At 39.6% G+C, this 17,793-nt stretch overlaps 1 protein-coding gene across 1 annotated transcript; it reads left to right on the top strand.

Annotated features, from left to right (window-relative positions):
- Positions 1–10,226: 10,226 nt before the first annotated feature.
- Positions 10,227–17,260, top strand: LOC144208555 (uncharacterized). Its single transcript, XM_077734474.1, has 5 exons — positions 10,227–10,254; positions 10,306–10,446; positions 11,498–11,673; positions 12,305–12,352; positions 17,159–17,260. Exons 1-5 carry the CDS (start codon positions 10,227–10,229, stop codon positions 17,258–17,260), a joined length of 495 nt encoding a protein of 164 aa, XP_077590600.1.
- Positions 17,261–17,793: the final 533 nt, after the last annotated feature.

Here is a 17,793-nt window from a genome sequence, read left to right as displayed (position 1 = left end):
TTTCCTTCTTAATTATGCTTTTTTGGATGGTGCGACTTATAGTCCAGAAATACGGTAAAAACCAACATTGATCAATTTTAGGCAAAGTTTTCGTCTGTTTTTTTAAGTTGAGCTTTCTGATGGAGTTGTCAATAGACTGCCCCCTGCTGGTAGGGAGGATACATGTTTTTTCCTTCTTAATTATGCATTTTTGACTTATACTCGGGTGCGACTTATAGTCCAGAAATACCGTAAGAACCGACATTGATCAACTTTTGGGGGTATGTTCTTTGTTAAGCTAACCACGCCCCCCAATTACACCCCCAAATGCGATAATGCTAGAATTGATGAAATTTCTACCGCATCTACAACCCCTCCCCCCTTGAATAGTTCCTTCCACCCTTCTATCTTTTTATAACCCGCGGCGGCGAGAAAGCCAAGAGTACCCATCAAATAAACGTGGGATGACCCGACGGTGCACGGGAGACGGGCTTCCGGAATTGGGGTCCTGGGGGGGTGTCGGAGCGGGTCACGGAGAAAAGATGAGCGTCCTGGGAAAATGTCTTATTATTGGAATCGATCAGCCTCGAAGGCATCGTACCGGCACAGATCGCACGGCGTTGCCGACAAGACTTCCACTGAGATCAGAGTCAACCAATTTCAGACCGAGGGGGAGGGGCAAAGAAGGGGTGGTCCTGATTTTTGATTGATTTTTTTTCGCCACCTTCTACTTCTGAACAGGGTTTAGTTGAAAAGAACAAAAAAAATTGTATGTTACGCTAACTCACACACAAAAAATTGTATGTTACGCTAACTCACACACAAAAAAATTGTATGTTACGCTAACTCACACACACAAAAAATGTATGTTACGCTAACTCACACACACACAAAAATTGTATGTTACGCTAACTCACACACACAAAAATTGTATGTTACGCTAACTCACACAAAAAAATTGTATGTTACGCTAACTCACACAAAAAATGTATGTTACACTAACTCTTTAATGATCATATCTCATATATTGGCCCAACCTAGAAGACCTAGCTTTCTTTTTTGCTAATGCTAAGTCCTAACATCGCAGGTTGTACCCTGAGAACTCTGTAATGATGTTCACAAAAATATGTTTTGCTAACTCGATGACTCTATCAGCCTTTTCTAACTCCATTTTGATACCGTTATCAACATTTGAGTCAGAGTTTATACTGCTTCGATGCTATGTTATTTGAGCATTTGGCCGCCGTATCGGCGCGCCCGTTTTTGGAAGCTTGTGCAAATTTGGAGATGTTAGGATTAGCGAAAGATTAGAGCGCTGATGACACAATATCTCCGCTCTAATGAGCCCGACTGTTTGCTCATCTTATCAGCCGCATTGCACCGGATTCCACAAGCGACGCTGTTTGACAGATAACACACGGATTAGTCCTACAATTCCAACCAGTTTGGCACACCAGTTGGCAAAGGGTAGACAAAATAGGGGCGTGGCCAACCAGCTTTTGCCACGTTTGCCGACCGTAAAGATGGCGAACGATTCAGCATGTGACCTCCGGGTGTTAGCCCAGCACTCGTTGTTCATTAAGACTGTACACCGACCCCCCTGGGAGACCCCCATGTACGTGCTACCGCGGCGTGCTAGCTATACGGGAGTTGTGGGTGGCGGTAGGGTTCCTTGTGTACTTTAATTCGTTACGAGAGTACATTTTCTGGCTGTTGCCGGGGAAGACGTATGAGGTTATTAGTGTTCTTATGTGGTGTGTACATACAGGACGCCGAGCCTAGCGGGAACTCGACTCTATCAGACACGGCGGCGTTGGCCTTTGGCTTAACTTTTCAGTCTGTGATGACAGCCGTGTACTTTAATAAAATGTGTTTTAGCGGCGTAGCCACAAAGGTGGGGGGGATTAACGGAAACCTGAAATCCCAGAGAGGCAGACACCCTAAGACCCGCCCTTTGGTTTCATAGGAAGGTTGAAAATGTGCAGTGACAGAGCAGAAATACCAATAAGGCTAACTACAGTATGTACGTATATGGCACATTTTTTAAAGTTCTACCACTAGGGGCAGTAGAGGTCACAAATATGAAACCTGCTGGAAACCCCTTAGTTACCTTTCCTCTCTTGCTATTAAAATTTTTTTGTTGTTGTGACTAGAATAATAATAACTAGTATATGTATATGGCACATTTTAATAGTTCTACCACTAGGGGCAGTAGAGGTCACAATTTGAAACCTGTTGGAAACCCCTTTGTTACCTTTCCTCTCCCGCTAGTGATTTTTTTTGTTCTTAGTAAAATAATAGTAACTAGTATATGTTTATGGCACATTTTTAAAGTTCCTACCACTAGGGGCAGTAGAGGTCTCAATTTGAAACCTGCTGGAAACCCCTCAGTTACCTTTTTTCTCCCACTAGATTTTTTCTTCTTAGTTTTAAAGCATTATTGCAATGAGTTCTCACTAGTACTTTTCTTTTATGACTTTTATAATCTATTTACTCTGAAATACACATAAAATTAACATGTCTAATTATCTAAAACAAGTGCATTTACATGAACTGACTGTCTGACTAAAATTATCAAACAGCAGCACCCTCTGCTGGTACTAAAAGGTCCATGCCCCACTTTGTCTCAATATAAGCATTCTGACATAAAAGAAAATGAAGCAGTCCTTGATCAATGTTTTATACTTCTTTTTCATTCCGGACCAAATCCATCTTTTAGTCAGATGCACTTATATAATAAATTACACATGAGGCACAGTTGAACTAATCAGTGCCATCTATCTTTTATACCCTTTTTTTTGCTGTTTATGCTTATCTTAGTAAAAAAATGGAGACTACCCCCACAACCTCCTCCTCCAATCAACCTACAGGAGGTCCTTTTCATATCATCCAATCACAAGTATAGAATCCAATCCCCTAATTAGCAGCTCTTAACATATAATCTGAATCCCTCTCGTCCCGCCCTGCTCGCCAAATGGCGATATGGATGTAATATCTCCATAATATCTCATTAAAGTGCAGGTGGTGAGATTTGAGACTCCACCAGGGAGGAGTACCCGACCAGGCCTTGAAGTATTCCGTTTCCTCGGTCTTCTAGCACCCCCCGCACCCCACCCCCCCCCCCCAACCGACTCCCTAATTTGCCTTGATTCGCTCAAAGGCATGATTTAGCCCTCAAGTGTTAATCATCTCTCTTCCTTATAAAATCTTCCCATCTTGTACTTCTTTTGAAAGTGGGCTTACCTAACAGTTTGGAATCGGGTCAATCCCATTTTCTAGATGTAGACTGCTTTTATTTTTCAAATATTCAAGGTATAAGGTGTATTTATTATCTTTGTAAGAAGGACAAAATATCCGTATACAGAAATCCCTCAATTATCGCGACTTTACTTATCGCAAATTCACTTTTTAGTGATTTTTTTCTGCTATTAATGATTAAAATTGTATTATTTATTTATTTAAGTTCATAAAAATGTCAAAATCCATGCTTAACTTATTTTTGATACAATTTATAATAGTGAGAAGACCCTACTTTGTGATTTTTTCAATGTTCCCGGCCATGTTTGGTCTACATTAACCGCAATATTTGAGGGATTACTGTAATGTGACATACTACATTCGGGGTAGACGACCCAAATCGCCATTACAGTGTGAAATGAAGGGAAGGGAGCAAAAAAAATGGCTTCCAACTCTCATTCAAAGGAAAACAAATGACAATTACTAAAAAAATATATCCAGATTTAACAGTACTAGTCCTACTTAATTCAGGATGTTAACTCCATATAAGGCCATGACAGGGTTGAACAAAATTCCAATATTTCAATAGTTTTGACAGATTAATGAAAATATACCAGACTTATTAGCCAGTAAGTCAAGCAATCTTTGTTGGAATACAGTCCTCAAACCCACGTTGGTGTCCAAACAAAGCCGTCCAGTGGTCTATAGATTTGTACTCCCTCTCTCAAAGGAAGTAGTTAATAGCGTTGACCTCTTTCACCCCCGCAGACAGTCTCCCAGTCATCCGTCATTGGCTTCTCGTGACACCAGGAAGTGACTTGGCCAAAGATCCGTAGGTCTCGTCCAAGAACTGCCGTCTTTTATACGTCTCTATATCTGGATCCGACTGGTTCTCCGTTGAAATAAATGACCTTTTGTAATCCTATATTGCACTTTGATCAGATTAGGATGACAAAGCGCGGAATTTGCAGTTGCGCGCTAGATTCAAGTCCAACATATGGATGGTAATAAAAGTAATTAGCATCTGTCTTCCTCTGGTAATTAGTATGACGCAACGCAGGTTCAGACAGTTCATTTGTCCCGCTTACTTATCGCCCATAAAAGTGTAATTAGCCATGTTAAGGGCACAGGTGATGTATTGTACTGGCGCCGGCCAATCATCAATAATGGATGCGTGTCACCTCGACTCAGGCTGCAGAGGGACCAAATCACACGGGGGGGTTTCTAAACTGTGGCCCGCTGCCCAGTTTTGGAGGATGAAACAATCATTGGAGATTTGAGATTTGAGATTGAGGATATAGGAATGAGGATTTGAGGGTTGAGGGTTGATGATTTAGGATTTGAGGGGTTGAAGATTTGAGGGGTTGAGGATTTGAGGGAAAGAGGATTTGAGGGATTGAGGATTTGAGTGATTGAGGATTTGAGTGATTGAGGATTTGAGGATTGAGGATTTGAGTGATTGAGGATTTGAGTGATTGGGGATTTGAGGAATTGATGATTTGAGGCATTGATGATTTGAGGCATTGATGATTTGAGGGATTAAGGATTTGAGAGATTGAGGATTTGAGGGATTAAGGATTTGAGGGATTGATGATTTGAGGGATTGAGGATTTGAGGGATTGAAGATTTGAGGGATTGATGATTTGGGGGATAGAGGATTTGAGGGATTGATGATTTGAGGGATTGAGGATTTGGGGAATGAGGGTTTGAGGATTTGAGGGATTGAGGGTTGAGGATTCGGGTTGTCTATTCAGGATTGAGGTTGAGGAATGAGGATTTGAGGGATTGAGGGTTAAGGATTAAGGAATGAGGATTTGAGGATTTGAGGAATGAAGGTTGGGGTTAGGGTGTGTTTAAATAGAAAATGGTTAGGGTTAGGGTTGATGATTCTCGGCGACCATGCAAATTCAATTTATGTTTATTGGCCTGGATTTGAACCCAGGATCAAGAACCGTATTTTTTATTTTATTTCCTGCTTTAACAAGTCCTTGTATCGTAACGTTTTGGTATTCTTAGCCGTGACGGACAGACGTTGGACTTTGCGAGCCCCCGAACGGCCAGAGTCGGCCGACTCCCCGGCTTTTAATCATGGGCGCTATTGTGAATGTTTGGCCTTGGCTCCTCAGCCACACGGAGGAGACAAGCTCCAACATCCACACAAGCCATTGTGCACATCCACCTCTTTGATTATTTAACAGTCCGTTGGTTGCCACTGGCGAAGAAGCAAGGTGCAAAAAAGAAAAATAGGACAGCTCCCTGTTTTCAATTCCTGCTTCATGTTAGAGAAAAATAAGACACCAAATGAATCCTTTAATATATACTTTATAATCTATAACATAACATCCATCATGTTTGTATTGTAATCTTATTATAGTTCAATTTTAAACCCATTATATTCAATTTTAATCTCATTGTATTCAATTTTAATCTCATTATATTCAATTTTTATCTCATTGTTTTCCATTTTAATCTCATATTCAATTTTAATCTCATTACATTCCATTTTAATCTTATTGTATTCAATTTTAATCTCATATTCAATTTTAATCTCATTATATTCAATTCTAATCTCACAATATTCCATTTTAATCTCATTATTTTACATTTTAATCTTGTAATATTCAATTTTAATCTCATTATAATACATTTTAATCTCATAATATTCAGTTTTAATCTCATTATATTCAATTTTAATCTCATTATATTCAATTTTAATCTCATTCTATTCAATTTTCTCCCCCAAACATTACATTACACGACCCACCTGACCATCGCTCATTATGACATTGAATTTAATGAATACGCTCAACTCAAGCTTATTATGCAAACCCTATTCAATAATATTTTCAGTAAAAAAAACACTTTATGGCTCTCTGAAAAAACAACAAAAGATTTTTATTGAGCCCAATGGAAAAACCTGGTTATTTTAATACCGAATGAAATCAAACGGGGGGATGAATTATTCAATTCACAAAAATAAAAAAGTGTACAACCCACACCTGCAAAAAAGAGCAACCAATTGAATGGTGTATGAGGAGATAAGGTTACTTACGGCTTCCCTGTCAATGTTATTCTCCAGTTAGTCGGCCCCTCGGGGCCACGTTAAGCCAACACTTTTATTATGTGGAGGTGTGTGATGTCCCTTTCTATGAAAAAAAAATAAAAATATATAAAAATGTATAAAAATGAAGCTGGCCTGGCTTCTATAGCAACACGCCTCCCTCGGCGGCTGGGCTGTGATAGGCGCCATCCTCCAGTGCTCCCACACTTCTTCAGCTAAGCAAAATAATAACAGTGCACTCCATTGCACTTGAGCCACAGTTGTCATTTCTTTTATGCGCTGGTATTAACCCGGATTTGAACTTGGGAAAACATTCGCCCCGCCCGCTTCTTGGGTTTAACCCCGTTTTAGGTTACTGTCGGAGTTGATGGGAAAAAAACGGGGTTTTTTTGTTATTTTTGAGGATGGGAGGTATTGGTGGTCATTGATATTCATGGTGTTTTTGGGTGAAATTGGATTATTTGATGCCGATCTTCCTAGTTTTGGTTAAATCGGGTAATCTAGACAAGTTGGATTGGACATTTATTGTAAATGTAGGGAGGTATGGACAAAATAATTTAGTTAGTTTGATCAAAATTGGGGTTTCAGGACATTTTTTAGTGGTTTGGAATCATGTGAAGAAGTTTTTAGCATTTTTTTGTTTTTTTAAGTGATACAAAGTACTGCAATTATATCTTAATAAATAAAATGTATGTATTGTACTACATTGGAAGAGTTTTGTAACATTGATAAACAATAAGTAGCTTTCAATTTTTGGCCATGTTTGGCAGAATTCTGCAATTCTATTAGCATTAGCATTAGCATGTGGAAGGTCATGTTGCGTTTTGACTGATAAACAAAACAAAACAAAAATGTAAATCTCCATTTCAGAATATAATAATGTACCTGGCCACTTTGCGGATGCGCAATAATACCATCAAGAATTGGGGGTAAAAAAAGCAAGTATTTCACTGACCACTGGGGGCAGTGTTTCCCCACGCTAGTCAATCTTCTACAAATGAGAAAGAGGAGGAGCAAATGCATGGAAGTTAAACTTATGCTGCCATTTCTCGCTATTTTTTGGTGAAAACATCTACCATTGTTTATATCAAGAAAGAAGAAGCGACCAATAAGGGGACGTCTTCATTACTTTTATTAAATTATCTTTTATAATAAGACTATTGTCTGAATGGAAGCTGCGTAGAAGAAGAACGCAGCCTTGAATGTGAATATTATGAAAACAAAGTACAGTACAATCTTTATTTTATTGCTATTAACATCTTTTTTCTGAACAATTGTTCTCGGCGAGCAATATTGTAATGGACCAATGAAATGATAATAAAGAAAGGCTCTTAAAAGTCCAAATGTTCTTAAATCGGCGTGCAAGAAGTCAAGTGGATACAATTCGTGTAGAAAAGCTGCGATAAAGCCATTGAAATGCTTCCTAAGCTTTACACTTACTCCCAAAAACATGTCATCGAGGATTAACTTTTAATCCTTAGTTGCCCAAAAACTATTAAAGGCTTTTCTTTTTCTTTTCCCAGCGCCTCCAGCTATTTTGATAAAACGCTTTTATCGAGTTTTTGCCATTGGAAAACAAGTACGACGGCGCTAGCAGTGTAATTTAAGAGCATCATCCCACTTTCTCGTTTTCCTTACCTAAATTGTTACGGAATTTAGCTGGCCGGAACTGAGCGTAATGAAGAGAAATGTGCTAAAAGCTGAAAGAGCACGGCAAGAGTGAACTGTGCATGAAAATTGAGGCTGAAAGCATCTGGCTCACCGTTTTTTGGGGGTGGATGAAGTGTAAAAAGACAGTGGTGGTGTTCCCGATCCTTAAAAAACTTAAAAATAGTAAAGACGAAACTAATCTGTGAGCAACAAGTTTGCATATTCTCAACCGTGGCTATGTGGCTTTTCTCCGGGTACTCTAGTTACCTCCAGCACCCCCAAACATTCTCAATTATGAAGTAATAAGTGTCAAAGTCAATGTTTGTTCCTATCATTGTACTCGGCAGGCAAAAAAATCAAGTTGTGTCTTGTTTATTGCCTCTAGTTGCCCGAGATAGGCTCCAGCACCCCCCTTGCGAGCCTTCTAATGATAAGCTACATGGAAAACTAGCAAATGGGGCCTAGCTTCAACTTTCTATGTTGCACGGTTTGGACAAACATAGCGAGAGAAGCTTAACATACACACACACCCATCCATAAATAACGTTTTTCTAGGATTATAAATGAATTACTTGTCCAATTAAGGGTTAGGAAGCTCAGGTAGATGTAAAATTTTGATAGAAAATGACATTACAGCCTATTGATCATTCATTCATTCATTTTTTTACTCCTCACTAGGCTCGCGGGGGTGCTGGAGCCTATCCCAGCTAACTTCACCCTCTTTTAGATGAACTGAGCGACCTATGCATGTTCCTAACATGTGATTAGATTCTTTCCTCCAGACAAGTAAGAGTTCAATGTATTGTACAATAAAAGCAGACGGCTTAAAAGATGTTCGGGCACTATTATGATTATGATATTCCAAGCTCTGGGGTAGTAATATCTGTGCTGTGTGTTAGCGCTCTGTCAGTGGAAAGCACAACAATGAAGCTAAGCTCACCTCTATTGGCCTTGGACTCATGTGTGTGCGTTTATATGTGTGTATTTTTTTATTTTTTCTACTCTTGAATCAATTCTCAATGGTGGACTTGGGGAAGCTCATTAGGCTCTCGCTAGGCAGCGACTCCATTACGCCCGCATAATTACTACACTTGTGCCTACTCGCTCGCCCTCTTGTTCTGAAAGAAACACCTTCATTCTAAGCCCTGACAGTCATTATTGCTATGATGTCCGTATCGCTCGGGGAAGCTTTGGGGAAAATGTTCTTTACATTGCGGCGTCGTCGTCATGTTACGTTACGTTCGGGGGGGTTGCTGGGAGGCGGAGATTAGCCACTTATGGAAAGTATTATAGCGTTATTAAAACGAAATAGAGGGGAAATAATGGGCTTTTTAAGAAATTAGACTCCTAGCAAAGAGGTTTTTCATTGTATTGTATGTTACTTTTGAGCTCGGTTTTATATACATTATTTATGTATAGTTTAGTTGATTTTATCAATTATGAAGATTTATGAACATTTTGTGAATTTTAGAATTTCAGCTAATGGAGATTTAAATAGCAAGTTAGCAAGCTAGTTTTTTTTAAATATATTTAAAATGACAAAAAATATTGAATCAATTATTTTTTTTCATAATAAAAGGAAAAAAAATGAAATACCAATTATTTATTATTTATTTCTTATGGGAAATTTAATTATTTTTCCAGAAATACACAAAATAAGGAATTTGACCCAACATGGAATGCAAATTTGACATAAATTTATGCACAAAAAGGCTTCTTAAATTGGCTAATCACCTCATTTTTGTTATTTAAAAAAATATTCAGCATGATATCAAAAAAATAACGCTGCAAAATGGCTGGTTTTAAATTCAGTACGCTAAAAAACATGTATATCCAAACCCAAATCAAAATCAGTGGAGGGAACTCATTTTAAAATACACATTCTATACAAAAAGTGTTCAAAAATTGGACTACTTTTAAAAAGAAACATGACAATTATGTTATGCTCCCTTTTAACAATGACTTCATGCAACCAAAAACTTTTAAAGTACTTCAAAAAGTTAGCCTACTATTTCACCCAAATTCTCAGTTTCTTTGTTTTACAGCTTGCATTAAAATGTCACCCCCGTCTAACACATTTACCCGCCACAATTCCTTTTTCGGCGTCTCACTTTCGACTTCTTGGCGCGAATGTGCGTTTTTTTTTTTCGGGGCCGGACTTGGCGCCCCCTCCCCGCCGGCGCGGGAATTGGCCGGGTAAACGTTAGCGCAAAATCGCGCGAAAGGCCCTCACTCGTTCAGAGGTGAATCCATTTCTTGAGGGGGTGATTAAATGAGAACATTGCAGAGGAGGTGCTACATGAAAAGAGAACGAAGGAGCGGTGCGAGTACGAGCGCCAGGGAGGAAAAACGGCTGGTGGAGAAGTGAAAATTAGCAGGTGGGTGGAGGAGAGCGAGGCGGATCCACACCGAGAGAAAAATCCAAAAAGCCGAGGACGAAGAGGAGGAGAGTTTTGGCAAAGCGGGGCGGAGGACTTGCGATAATAATAATAACTCTGTCATGAGTCAGTGCAAAGAAGGTAAAAAGTCACCCAAGACAACCAAAATGTCTCATGATGTCAATGAAAGGTCACCAGAAGACAACCATTTATAGTGTGCAAAGCAAAGAAGATTGCAGTACTGTTAAATAGTGCCTTAAAAGCCCCTCCCAAAAACTTAGCATCCAAATGAAATCTAGTATATTAAAAAGCAATTCATGCTATCAATAAGGGCATCCCCTGACTTAAACCCCTCAACGTGCACATTACTCCACATACTTGTACACACTGAGGCTAATTTTTGTGGTGAATTTGGCAAAAACTCGAATCAACGATCCCCCTTCTTTGTCGATAATAGTCTTTATGTATATATATATATGTATATATATATGTATATATGTGTGTATATATATATATATATATATATATATATATATATATATATATATATATATATATATATATATATATATATATATATATATATATATATATATATATATATATATATATATATATATATATATATGTATATATATATATATATATATGTATATACATGTATATGTATATACATGTGTATACATGTGTATACATTTGTATACATGTGTATACATGTGTATACATGTTTGTACCTGTGTGTACATGTGTGTACATGTGTGTACATGTGTGTACATGTGTGTACATGTGTGTACATGTGTGTACATGTGTGTACATGTGTGTACATGTGTGTACATGTGTGTACATGTGTGTACCTGTGTGTACCTGTGTGTACCTGTGTGTACCTGTGTGTACCTGTGTGTACCTGTGTGTACATGTGTGTACCTGTGTGTACCTGTGTGTACATGGGTGTACATGTGTGTACATGGGTGTACATGGGTGTACATGTGTATACATGGGTGTACATGTGTATACATGGGTGTACATGTGTATACATGGGTGTACATGTGTATACATGGGTGTACATGTGTATACATGGGTGTACATGTGTATACATGTGTGTACATGTGTATACATGTGTGTACATGTGTATACATGTGTTAAAAGTCAGATTTTGAACCATGTGGTCATCTATTTTCACAGTAACTTTGAGAGGACGCCAAGGAAGAAAAGCGGCGCTCCATCCGTCAGCGAAATGGGCGTGTCTGGCCCTCGTCGTCGGCGGCGGCCCATATTAAAGGCATTAAACACCGGGCCCGGCTGGTCATTAATCAGCCCACGGTTCCCGCGTGGCCGCGTGCCCGGCGGGGCCGTCCCGACCGGCACCAGGTAATATTCCTCTTCCGCGGATAACGGCGTGATCGATCGACCTCGGCTTCTCCGATTGGACTTTGAAAGCGTGAGGCTTTATCGGCGGATTCGTGCTCCGCCAGATGTTTCACCTCAAAACTGTCAAAAGGCTCAAAAGGGAATTGTCATGTGACTTGTGCAATGAGGAACGTAAATAAATGACCTCATTACTGTAAGTTTAATTCATTCAAAGGCTGGTTTTTCGACGACAGCTGCGATGATGAAAGTCCGAAAAAGAGGCAAACGGCCATGTTTTTTTTTTTTTTGCATGCTTCCTCCCCCCCAGTTAGTCATCGGGGTCTCCATAAACATTGTTAATGGGGCCGGACAAGATCTCCCATTCCGAGCCAGACCCCCGCAGTGGCTAATTGGGATAAATGCGCACCCACGCTTCATTTAACCTCCATTCCCACCACCCGTATCCCCCCCCCCCCCCCCCCCCCATCCGTCCTTCCCCTCTGCTCAAAAGCCCCCGGCCAGGGCCTCTCCGTCATTGGTTGGCTGGCCGCTTAATGGGCCACCCGGCTCTTTTGATTCCGCGGGTGTTCTTAGAATCAAAAACATGGGCAAACTTGAGCATCCTTATGACATTGGCACTTTTTGTTTCTAGGAATTGGTACACGCTGCCATGACGCTCGTCCCATTACGTCAATCACAGGTCTGTTTTTTTTCAAATACCGACTATAACGCACACTTACAAGTCTTAAATTTTCTCCAAAATAGACAGGGCGCCTTATAATCCACTGTGCTTTATATATGCAAAAAATATTAAAATGTGTCATTCGTTGAGGTTGCGCCTTTAAATGCATTGCGCCATATATTCGGGAAAATATGGTATTTATATACATAATTTACATTTAAAACAGATTGGATTTCTATTATATATATATATATATATATATATATATATATATATATATATATATATATATATATATATATATATATATATATATATATATATATATATATAATAGAAATCCAATCTGTTTTAAATGTAAATTATTTGTGTTTATATACATTTGTTTTATGTACTGCTGATCCTCACGAGGGTCTTGAATAGAGGGGGTGCCGGAGCCTACCTCGGTCAACCGTTAGCAGCAGGTGTGTGACATCCTGAATCGATTGCCAGCCAATCACAAGGCAGAAAGGGAGGGACAACAGTTCATAGGGACAATTTAGCGTATAATTAGCTTAGCATGGATGTTTTGATACCCACAGAAAACCCATGTGAGTCCGAGGAAAACCCTACATCTCAGAACTGCGAGGCGACTATGCTAACCACTAATATATAGTTAAAAATAGCTATTTACATTTTAAAAACTGATATTTTTTTCCCCGATTCTGAGCAAAAAACGGGAAATCTCAAATTTCTGCCATTACCTATTGCTATTCAAGCTAATTAAAAAAATGGAACATATGCAAACTTTCTATCTCTCCAAGAAAAATCAAACAACTATATCATTCATTGTGATGTATTAGCATTCCGCCCGGCGACACGTGACGTCGCCGTAATGCATCGGTGGCTCTGGAGCCGCCATCATTGCTTTATGTGATGTAATCTCTTCTCCCCGGGCTCGGACCCCACCTGCGGGAGACGAGGGGGAGACGAAGGGGAGACGAGGGGGGGAGGTAAGGGAGCTAACTGTGAGTCTGTGATGTAAAATGCCTAATTTGGGGGTGGGGTGATTGATGGTTTAATATTGCAGTCCGCAACCTCAATGCCCCCACCTACCCGGCGAAGCAGCAGGCAGGCACCGGAACTGAGAGTGTGTATCTAAGTGTGTGTGTGTGTGTATTTAAGTGTGTGTATTTAAGTGTGTGTGTGTGTGTAGGATGTCGCTTCCCATTCTCACTTTCAAAGGCAGCAGGTGGAATGAAAGCAATTCCTACTTGCTTTTTTGCGTGTTGTCGCGCCTTTGCGCCTTTGAGCCTTTGAGCCTTTGCACCTTTGCGCCCTTGTAATAAAAGTCCCAGTTTAAATTCTTGTTTGCACGCAAGATCATCTTTCCCAATGTACTTGACTAAAAAAAATGTCCCAGATCAGAAAGAAATAAACAAAAACTAAATCAAGTTATTGACGTTTTCAGGGGAAGTACTGGGTTTATTTACTTTGTTTTAGATGGTTGGATGGACTTCCAATGCAATATCAGTGGGGGCGGGGCCAAAATTGGTCAAAGTGGATTGGTCCTCTAGGTTAGGCTTTAATCGTATTAATGTATAACTCAAACCTACCCAAAAAAACTCAATATTTTTTTACCAAAACAACTTAAATCAAAAATAAAGACAAAAAAAAACAACATTAAGTGCAATGCTAGCACCCCCAAAAGTACCCAAAATGACCCAAAATACCCCAAATTCAACCAGATTTCCTCCCTAAATCCCTTTCTATTCTAATTTTGTAAAGTTCCCATCATTCAATAAAAAATATTCCAATGGGAATGTCCCAAAAATACAAAAAGTGACCCAAAATTCAATTCAAATCACATTTTCTATTCTAATTTTGTAAATTTCCTAATAAACTGCAATTGGACTTCAATTGCTGTCAATACTTACAACACAATATAAATATATATAAATATTCCAATGGGAACACCCCCAAAAATAGAAAAAAGTGACCCAAAACTCAACATAATCAACTCCAATAAACCCCTACCATCCCTTCCCACTCCAAAAACATTGGCCATCCATCATAACATGCTATTTAAATCCCATCCCTTCATCTTAAACTGACTTTTAATCAGTTTACCATCAAACGAGCAAACTTTTCGCCAAAAGATCCTGATTGTCAACACATCCTAAAGTAAACATATCCACACACCCACCCACACAAACCCTTCTAAATGGGCATCTCCATTCCGTTCTATCCCAACCCTAATTAATCTTTGCAAACTTTTATCAAAAAAAAAAAATGAATAACACCCGCAGCAGATAAAAAATTGACATCTGTATTACTTCTAAAACTTTCCACAAAGCGCATTTATCACCACTTTGTCGTTGATTTGTATTCCAGGCGCTAATCTGAAAGGGAATTAATCATTATACGCCTTTGAGTCATCCGGCCTTGCAAAAAAAAAAAAGCATAGTGCCATTATGTTGTTTGTCTATTATGAGCCATAAGGCACGTCTGTCACGGCAAACGCGGCGCGTGGCGGACCAACGCGAACATGGCCATCGCCATTTTCGCCCGCACACATACACGGGGGCGCGGCACGTTTGGAAAAAGGCGGGGCTTGGCGTGCTAGTTGCGCTAATATGTTTTTAATGTCTTTGGGAGGCTTGTGGACGTGTCTTAATTTGTTTTTGTCCATAGCCTTGCTTGCGCTTATGTGCGCGGGGGACCTCAAAGCGGTAAAAATAGCGTTGCTCATTAACCAGTCTTTCCTTCTCATTTATTTTCCTCGCTTGCCTGTTCGGCCACAACAGTTGGGCTTTTTTTGCCTACGCTTTTTTTGAGTTTTACTCCTACAAAGTTGAGATGTTTGGAAGAAATAAGGGTGCTTGTTGCATTTTCCTCCAACGCAGACTTTTAGGCATTTTTGAATTGTTACGAATGAAGTTGAAAAACGTGCAAAAATTGTTTGCGGCAATGTCGAGGGACACGTTTGACATATTTTTCGGTTCGTATCAGTGGATGATTTGGATTTTTCTTCATTTTTTTAGTGCTAGGAATCAAAATGGATGTGAAAGTACATTTCTATCCATTTATTTTTGAAACCGCAAACCGGTGGTTAAGTGGTTCGTATTATGGCCTGACGGTTCTGGGGTTCTGGGCTCAAACCCAGGTTAGTCCTCCTGTGTGGAATTTGCATATATTCTTTGGGGGTTTAGTAATCAAAATGGATGTAAAAGTACATTTATATCCATTTATTTCTGACATAATGGCTCGCTGGTTAAGTGGTTAGTATGTCGGCCTGACGGTTCTGGGGTTCTGGGCTCAAACCCAGGTTAGTCCTCCTGTGTGGAATTTGCATATATTCTTTGGGGGTTTAGTAATCAAAATGGATGTAAAAGTACATTTATATCCATTTATTTCTGACATAATGGCTCGCTGGTTAAGTGGTTAGTATGTCGGCCTGACGGTTCTGGGGTTCTGGGCTCAAACCCAGGTCGGTCCTCCTGTGTGGAATTTGCATGTAATTTTTTGGGGTTTAGTAATCAAAATGGATGTAAAAGTACAATTATGTCCATTTATTTCTTAAATAGTGGCTCGGTGGTTAAGTGGTTAGTATGTTGGCCTGACGGTTCTGGGGTTCTGGGCTCAAACCCAGCTCAATCCCCCTGTGTGTGGAATTTGCATGTTCTCCCTGTGCGTCTGTGGATTTTCTTTGGGTACTACAATTTCCTCCGACAGCACCAAAACATGCATGCTAAGCTAACAGGCTAACAGTCCAAATTGCCCAAAAAAACATTTTTTAATGTTTTTCTTTCAATTCTTTGGCAAGCATTCCAATGTGTACTTTGCTACCCAAAATAGTCCGATGGATATTACGCGGGTGTTGCTGTTTGGCAGTTTTGCAAGTATATTGTACTGCAGATAATACTGTACAATGTCTATATAATATCCGAGAGATGTCAGGTGGGCTTAAATTTTTTAGAATTGCTCTCTGGATTCCGTTTCCATAGTAATAACCGGCGACCAGTCCGGTAAAGTGGCATCAAAAATCCCTTCTGATGATATTTTTTCATGTCGGGGTACTTTCCGCTCCTCTCCGACATCACTCTCTCGAGTAACTCTCTCGTATATCAGAGGAATTTTCTCTCTCTTCCTTTTTCGACGGTCAATTTTCCCCGAGTCAATTCGGACACCCTCAGAAACATCGGATGAGAAGAAAGCCGAAAGCACGTTGATGCAAATCCTCCCTCGCCGTAACAGAATACATTATTGTCGGCGGACACTCCAGGTTGCCGTGGAAACGGTTTAAGAGTCGGCGGGTCTGCCAAGGGTGTGCGGCGAAATGTATGCGAGCGCGTGGGCGCTCTGCCGTTTCCAGGATTTCGTCAATGGATGGCCTGACGTCGTCGCATTGAAAGATCTCATTGGCCCACAAAGGAAACTGACTTTGACCTTTGACCTTTGGTTTAAAGGGACCTCACACACCCTGGTTTTTGATTTGTCTATCAACCTTGGTGTCGGTGGGCGTCTTTTGTGAAGTGCGATTAATTGAGTGTGTTAATGAAAGTGTGAGGCGAGCGAGCTGTGTGGCCAGTGACTGCTGCGACACCCCCGCACGCACCCACGCACACAGTGTATTCACATAGGCGCCCGTGCTCCCTCTGCAGGCTCATATCATTACCCGCCATTACACCCCCCATTTGCCATCCGCCGGCCAGATCGATGGAGGCCGATAACGCTGTCTCACTCTGGGTCGGCCCATCTATCTCTCTCACTCTCTTTCTCTCTCTTTCTCTCTCTTTCTCTCTCTCGCGCTCATATCTTGCCTTTCTTGTGTCTTTTTCACAGCGGTCGCATTCCTCTTTGCTCACCCGATTTGGTTGCCGTGACACACACAGAAAAGAGAAGTGCCTTTTCATCTCCGGGCGACACATTCTGGCCATATCATAGTAAATGTATACATATGTAGCTATGTGTACATATGTGTACATATATATGTATATATATGTACATGTGTTTGTATATGTATATATATATATATATATATATATATATATATATATATATATATATATATATATATATATATATATATATATATATATATATATATATATATATATATATATATATATATATATATATATATATATATATATATATATATATATATATATATATACATATATACATATATATGTACACATATATGTATACATTTACTATGATATGGCCACTTTAAGATGGCCAGAATGGGTCGCCCGGAGATGAAAAGGCACTTCTCTTTTCTGTGTGTGTCACGGCATGTACATGTGTATTTATATGTATATAAATGTACTTGTAGGTATATGCATATAAATGTACTTGTATGTATATGTATATATGTATATGTACATGTGTATTTATATGTATATAAATGTACTTGTAGGTATATGCATATAAATGTACTTGTATGTATATGTACATGTGTATGTATGTATGTA

Source organism: Stigmatopora nigra, chromosome 15 (assembly GCF_051989575.1).
Source record: "Stigmatopora nigra isolate UIUO_SnigA chromosome 15, RoL_Snig_1.1, whole genome shotgun sequence".
Taxonomy (NCBI): domain Eukaryota; kingdom Metazoa; phylum Chordata; class Actinopteri; order Syngnathiformes; family Syngnathidae; genus Stigmatopora; species Stigmatopora nigra.
Note: the sequence above shows the minus strand (reverse complement) of the source record. Positions and strands in the feature narration are given on the sequence as shown.